This window comes from Echinops telfairi, unplaced genomic scaffold (genome assembly GCF_000313985.2).
Source record: "Echinops telfairi isolate 266 unplaced genomic scaffold, ASM31398v2 ScPeMD7_2;HRSCAF=8, whole genome shotgun sequence".
Classification (NCBI taxonomy): Eukaryota; Metazoa; Chordata; class Mammalia; order Afrosoricida; family Tenrecidae; genus Echinops; species Echinops telfairi.
The window spans coordinates 32,231,856-32,238,377 of record NW_022103898.1 but is presented as its reverse complement, the minus strand read 5'-3'; the positions used below and the strand labels follow the sequence as shown (position 1 = coordinate 32,238,377).

Genomic DNA, 6,522 nt, shown 5'->3' with positions numbered 1-6,522 from the left:
ACTCAGGGACTCTGGATTTTCATGGGCCCTCCAGGTGATTCAGAGGACAGTTTGAGAATCACAACTCGAGAAAAAATTCCTGACTACATCACAGGCAGTGTAGAGTCCTGTCTGAGATTCTAGGACATACGCTGTCTGAGGGCAGGACCTTTGTTCTTCCAATGCCTGGAACACAGTAACCACTCGAAACAAAGTCAGCAGGTTCTTTGCTGTCGGCATGAACACACACCTGAAGAAACCAATCTGTTCAGCTCCTAAACCGGCACGTGCCGTGGGAAGCTAAAGCACTGTCGAGGTAAACACAGCTTAAGAAGTCACCATATGGCTAATGGGGGAAAGAAAAATAATGTATTTACTACCTCAAGCAGAAACCTGTCTCTCTGATCATGAATAAATTCATGGAGAGTCTTGTTTGTGTCTGCACCTTTAGAGAAAATGGAAACAGACTGGTTTACTTCATTGCCCTTCAAAGATGTACAGAATAAAGCTAAGCAATTAAATTAGTGTACACAGCATGTAGCTGGAATTTAATAAAATACTGTACCTTTGAATTAACTTTTTTCTTACCTCCTCAAGAGTTAATTTAAAGTAACTACCAGTTATTTTGTGTTCACCACGTTCCAGTAACTTTATCAAACACTCGGAATAAACCATTTCATTGCATCCCAATAATTCACTTACGGTGTATATTAATATCTCTACCTTCTAAAGCTCAGGTGTCAAGATGCTTGTCCAAGTTCACACAGTGAGTGAGTGACAGCACAAAACACCCTGAGTTTTACACATCCATAGCCTGCGCTACACTAAATAAGTCTGAAATGTTTCAAATCATCATGCCTGCCTAATCTAGGCATAGTCCTTCATCAAAATGTTTTGGGGGAATCGCAGTCCAAATGTTATTAATAGGAAAGAAGGAAAAAATGACAACTAGTTCTACCACCTCACAACAGTCAACACCTCCAGTTTCATGTCAAGGTTTCTTTACGGGCTATGGCAGGGCAGGTGGGGGGACGTGGGGAGCTGATAACAATGAGGACAAAAATGAAGGAAATGTTCTGAAACTGATTGTGGGGGTGATTGTACAACTCTTTCTGATGTGATAAACTTGAATTGTATGATGTGTGAAGTATATGCCAATAAAACTGTTGGGTGGGCAGGGGGAGTTTTCTTCACACTAGAATGGTACACACACTGTCAATAATGGAAACTGGTAAGATATAGTGTAAGATAAAGTTCTTCCTAAACATATAAAAAGAAGTAGAAATGAAATAAATATTTCCCAAATAATCAGTGAGTTCATATTGCAGAAGGAGGCTTGATGCTGTAGTTGGTTGAGTTTAGACTCAACCAAGTTGATTTAGATTCATCAAGTTGACGTTGAGTTGATTTAGACTCCAAGCAGTTGAATGTGAGAGGGTAGAACTGCCCCTTGGGGTTTTCTAGGATGTAAGGGAGGAGCCCTGGTAGCACAGTGAGTTACTTATTGAACTGTTAACCACAAGGTCAGTAGTTCAAACCCACCAGCCTTTCACGGGAGAAATAGGCGAGTGTCTATTCCTGTAAAGACTTCAAATCTTGGAAACCCAAGGGCTCAGAACTGACTCAATGATGAGTTAGCTGAGTTAATTAATGTTTGCAGGAGCGTCTCGCAAGCTCTTTCTGCCTTGGAGTAGTTAAGTGGGTGAACTGCTGGTTTTCAGTTAACAGTCCCGTGCTCAACTCTTGTAGCACCAGGGTATAGTGACTATGGAACTTGGCACAAAGAATCTTAATCAAAATGTAGACAAGCTATTTGGGCAATATTATCTCCCTACCAGTGAGACTGCAGTCTTCTGAGGTCATACCCTGCCTCCACCTTTTCACAGCTGAGGAAACTTGAATTCATAATCTACTCTCTCTAAGTCTGTCTCCTCATCTGATGGTGGCTGATTGAAGATACTAATTGTGGTTGATTACAGTATTGTTTCCAGACATCCACTGGCCCTCTCGGAGAGAGGATGCGCTCCCCCACTCACCTGATCTCAGGTACTTCGGTCTGGAGGGAGCCAGTGAAATAAGAATCAATAAACTCCACATTGCTGCCAAGCAGCTGCTTTCAGAACAACCGTAAGGTTCTCATTCTCTGGCATCATTCTAGGCACACCCCAGGCAAGGGACAAAAAATAAACCCGTTGTATGGCATTGAAACTCAGGAGTGGCTTCTTACCACAGCGTAAGTTTGGCTAGTTCGTGGCCTATCATTTATTCCCTTTTCATATACTGTTTACACTCATATCTAAGTTGAATTTTTCAGCACATTTTTAATGCAGTTTGGGGGGTAAAATTAGGTGCCTCGGCTGACGTTCGGGTCGGCTTGTACTCGAGAATATATGGTACACACAATTCTTGTGTGGTATATACAACTACTCGGTCTTCAAAATATGTTCACATGGTTTCCTTTTTGCCTCCTTCATCATTGGATCTGAAGATCTAAGTGGTTTTCTTGCTCTCTGAAGATTCCAGCCCCTGCCCGTCAATATTTGGGAACGTGTGTTATCTTTGGGAGCCAGAGAAATGTCTTTAAAGCTCTTAACAGCAAATCCAAGACACTTAATATAGCTCCCCTCCCCCTCCTTCCTTTTCCCTCCCTCCCTCCTTTCCCAACTTCTTTTCCTTTCCTTCTTCTCCTTTTTTTTTAATTAAAAAAAAAGGGAAAATTCCTTTGGGGGAAGATTGAATGCCTTTATCATCCCAACACCAATCACGTTAACCTCGTTAGAGCCACTACACTTTCTAGCTCCTTTATGAGCACTGCCTGACCTCTTAGTAGGTGGCGTCCACCACCCGTTGCCCACTGTCACAGAGCATCCAACACTGGCTTGAAGTATCCTACAGAACGCCTCTGAAAGTCATCACAACCAGGTGGTGTGTTTGGAACCACAGGCCAACTTAGGGACTTTTCTAAGGTTGTCTGGTTTTTACTTCTTCTGGATTCTGGGTAGAGGAATTCTGCAGCATGGGCAATCAGGGTTTTTCTATATTTAGGACATGCCTAGGTTTATTCATCATCTAGAACTGACTACATTCTATTTATGTTTGCCAACAACTTCAATGCCATTCTCATTTTGGTGGTGCTTTCTCCCTTAGGTGGAGTCCTGGTCTTGTAGCTGGTTGTGCTGTGAGCTGCTTACCCACAAGATCAGCAGTTCAAACCCACCAGTGGCTCTGAGAGAGAAAGAGGAGTCTCCCTGCTCTTGTAAAGAGTCACAGCCTGAAACCCTGGGGGGAAGTCCTACCCTGTTCGATAAGGCTGCTAGAAGTCAGAATTGAGCGGGCGTCAGTGAGTTTTCTAGTTTTCTTCCTGAGGGCCATGAAAAAGGGCAACTGTTGATTTTTTGGGAAATGGGTGTTTTTCTCTAAAATAGATTCGCTCCCAAGCTTCAAAGTGTCTGCAGAGACCCTCAGCGCTCAGTTGTGAGACGCATACTTCCCATCCTCAAAAGGCCTCAAACCGGACACTCCCACTAGAAATCCAAAACAATGTCCCTGCAAGCAGTAAAGGAGACTCACCTTCTGTTAACCTGAGAATAAGCTTGGGATCGAGTCCGAAGTTTTCAGGCGCGGTGCCTCCATCAGCATAAAAAGCTATTTGGCCCAGGTGTGAACGACTCTTCATTCGGGACGAAAAAGTCGACTTCTGATGCACTTTCATGCTGCGGCTCATAAATTTCTCCTGTCCAAGTGGGGAAAAAATTTCTTAGATATCCAAATAATGTTGTCTTAAAATATACATCCCGTATAAACGATCTTTTGCAATAAGCCCTTTTCTCCCTGGTCAGATGATGACTAATATAGTAAACAACCCCAAGTTCTTATCTTTGAAGGACTATTGGTTAGCTTCCCTTCCCGCCTGATGAAACCGAGCAAAAACCATGTAAATGAACTGCTGTTAGGCAAGTACGTCCCCTCGATGAGCTTATAAAATGTCCCGGTTCTAGCATCGCCATTTTGCCACACCCCCAATGCAGAGGCACACCTGGAAATGCCACGGACTTAAAAGGGTTGATTCTGTGGAATCAGAAACTTAGAAACGGACCTTCAATAGGGTTATAAAACAATTAGGCTTCCCATTTGATTAATCCTCAACAAAACTGAACAACACGTGCCGATGAATCCATCGTTAAGCCTTTCTATATATTTTCCTCATTCTAATTAGTGGGCAGGGGCTGTGACAGTGGAGTCAAACTTCACAATGGTGAGGATGGGGCGGGATCGGACACTCTTTCATTCTGTTGTACACCGGCTGCTGGGAGTCAGAATGGGCTCAACGGCGCCCCACAACAGTGAGGACAAAGAGGGTCTCCTAGTTAGCCTCTCCCTCTGAGAGGAAAGAAAGGGACCCTCATGAAATGTGACCCAGGCAGTCAAAGGTCTGATCATGTAAGTAAGGAGCTTCTGGCAGGGACAAGGGGAAATGGGCCTCAATGGTGAGTGTCCCCTGACTCATTCTAAAAGCAGCATTCCCCTCCCTTCTCTTCACAGGCATACGTGTTCCCTTAGCCATCCACATCCACATCCCCACCGTCTCAGCCTGGCAAAATTTGACTTATTCTTTAAACACTTTAAAACATTTTATTATGGTCTATCTATCTCGAGACATTGGCCATGTCCACATTTTTTACATAAACCAACAGTGACCGTAGGTTTCGAATGTGCTGCCATCACCCCTCTCCTCTTCTGTCCACCCCGACCCTCCACCCCTCACTCATAAGAGAAGCTCAGTGCCCTGTCAGCCACGAGTCCTTGCTCCTGGTCAGCGCTGCACATAGGCTGCGCTCTCCATACTGTGCCCATTCTGGGCATTTCCTGTGAGTGAGGTCGCAGATCTCTGCCCTTTCGTGACTGGCTCTACGGAATTCAGCTCTGTTAGCTCATAATGAAGCCTGTGCGTGCCCACGTGACACCCCACCACGGCCGCCAGCATCTTCTCCCCAACTAAGGCGAGGGTCCCTTTCTCTGTTTCTTTCGCATGCCTTTCTGACACAGCGCACCGAATCTAAGGTGCACAGTTGTTAGATGCACGATGGCTTTATGTACTGCCCATTCTACCCACTCGGGGCAGGCCGGATCCCAATTTTGAAATTGTGAAACAGCATCGGCATTAGAATAAAAAATAGAGCTCTCCCACCGAGGGGTACTGTTGGGGGTTGTCCGTCTTCCCCCATTAGAGGGGGGTCGATCCCTGCGATCCTGACCCCATGGACTGGATGCGCGCCTTAGACATCAGTATCTGACTCCGTGGTTCAAACCCAGCGGAGTTCACCGCAGTGATGCGATTCGAATGAAGGGGAACTGTTCGTTTCATGAAACACCTTACCCTTTTCCTCTCTGCCATCTCGTTTTCTTTGAAAAGGAAGAGATCTTTGAAAAAGATCCTGTACGGCTTGACCTTTTTGGTGGGGTCATCTTTCGATCCATCTTTCGCGTCATCTTTCAAGCCGTCGGCTGAAAACGGAAGGACAGAGGCACAAGCAACGCTTCTGGAATCCCGCGGGTGTCGATCGGGGCGGAGAGGCTGCCCTCAGTCAGGGCGGAGGAGGGGGAGAGTGACCTCCGGAGATGGGGGCCTGGACTCCCTCCGCAAGGGAAGCCCCAACTCCTCTGCCCTCTGCACTTCAGGACGGACCAGCCAATATTGTTTAATAACTAATTCAGTAGGTCTTTGGCAGAATAATGGGTTGCCCTGGGATAGTGAGGGATTGCTTCTTTGTATATAAAGATACTGTCCTGCTAGGGGTTCCGGAAACCCGCCTGGGGACAGTCGGCGTGTGGAAGAGCATTCCCAATGGGGCCGGGACAGAGGCCCCAAAGGAGGGCTTGGGTCTACTATCCCATACTACCAATCCCAGGCCAGGCAGGTCCCCAAGGCCCCAGACTGGGGCCTGTACATCACCCTCTGGTGGACTGGACTGGACACTCCTCCCCAACCAATGTGCATGCCTCTCCAAACAAATCCTACAACTTCCACCTTAGCTCACCACCAGCAGGCTTGACATTTTGCAGGCCCGTGTTTAAGAGTCCAAACTAACGAAGTGTAAATCTCTAAGTGGCCTGGAATTGACAAGATGATGTCTTTTTCTCCATCCAAGCAGATTTAGGGGCTTTGAAGTCATGATCATTTTTTAGTTAGAAAGAAATTTTAAAAATTAAACTTCGGAACATAATTTCCTGACATCTAAACTCATTACAGGTACTAGCAAACCCTCCTGCCCACCCCACACCCCACAAAGCTCATTGGATTCCACTATTCCCCGAAGCCTCCTGCCTTACCAAAGGCTCTCATTCTGCCCAGGGCTCAGCCTCTCTCTAGCACTGCACTTTTGCAACATGGGGTCTTCTTAGGCCTGCACATCAGTCGACCAGTAGGAACTGGGCTGCTTCAGCTCTCTCCCCCTTTAGTTACAACTACACTCTTCTTTAAACTGTAATTAACCGCCAAAGGCGCAACCTGTCTCTCCCCTGCCTCCTGCTCACTGAATTCGT

At 46.0% G+C, this 6,522-nt stretch overlaps 1 protein-coding gene across 1 annotated transcript in view; it reads right to left on the bottom strand.

The window, feature by feature from the left end:
* Positions 1–6,322, bottom strand: part of CCDC38 (coiled-coil domain containing 38) — a 43,008-nt gene extending 36,686 nt beyond the window's left edge. The window contains exons 1-4 of the mRNA XM_013004077.1: positions 6,310–6,322; positions 5,357–5,484; positions 3,550–3,712; positions 360–424 (exon numbers count right to left, since the gene is read on the bottom strand). Of these exons, the coding sequence (XP_012859531.1) occupies positions 360–424; positions 3,550–3,712; positions 5,357–5,484; positions 6,310–6,322 (369 nt within the window). The remainder of the gene's footprint in view (positions 1–359; positions 425–3,549; positions 3,713–5,356; positions 5,485–6,309) is intronic.
* Between the last annotated feature and the right edge of the window lie 200 nt (positions 6,323–6,522).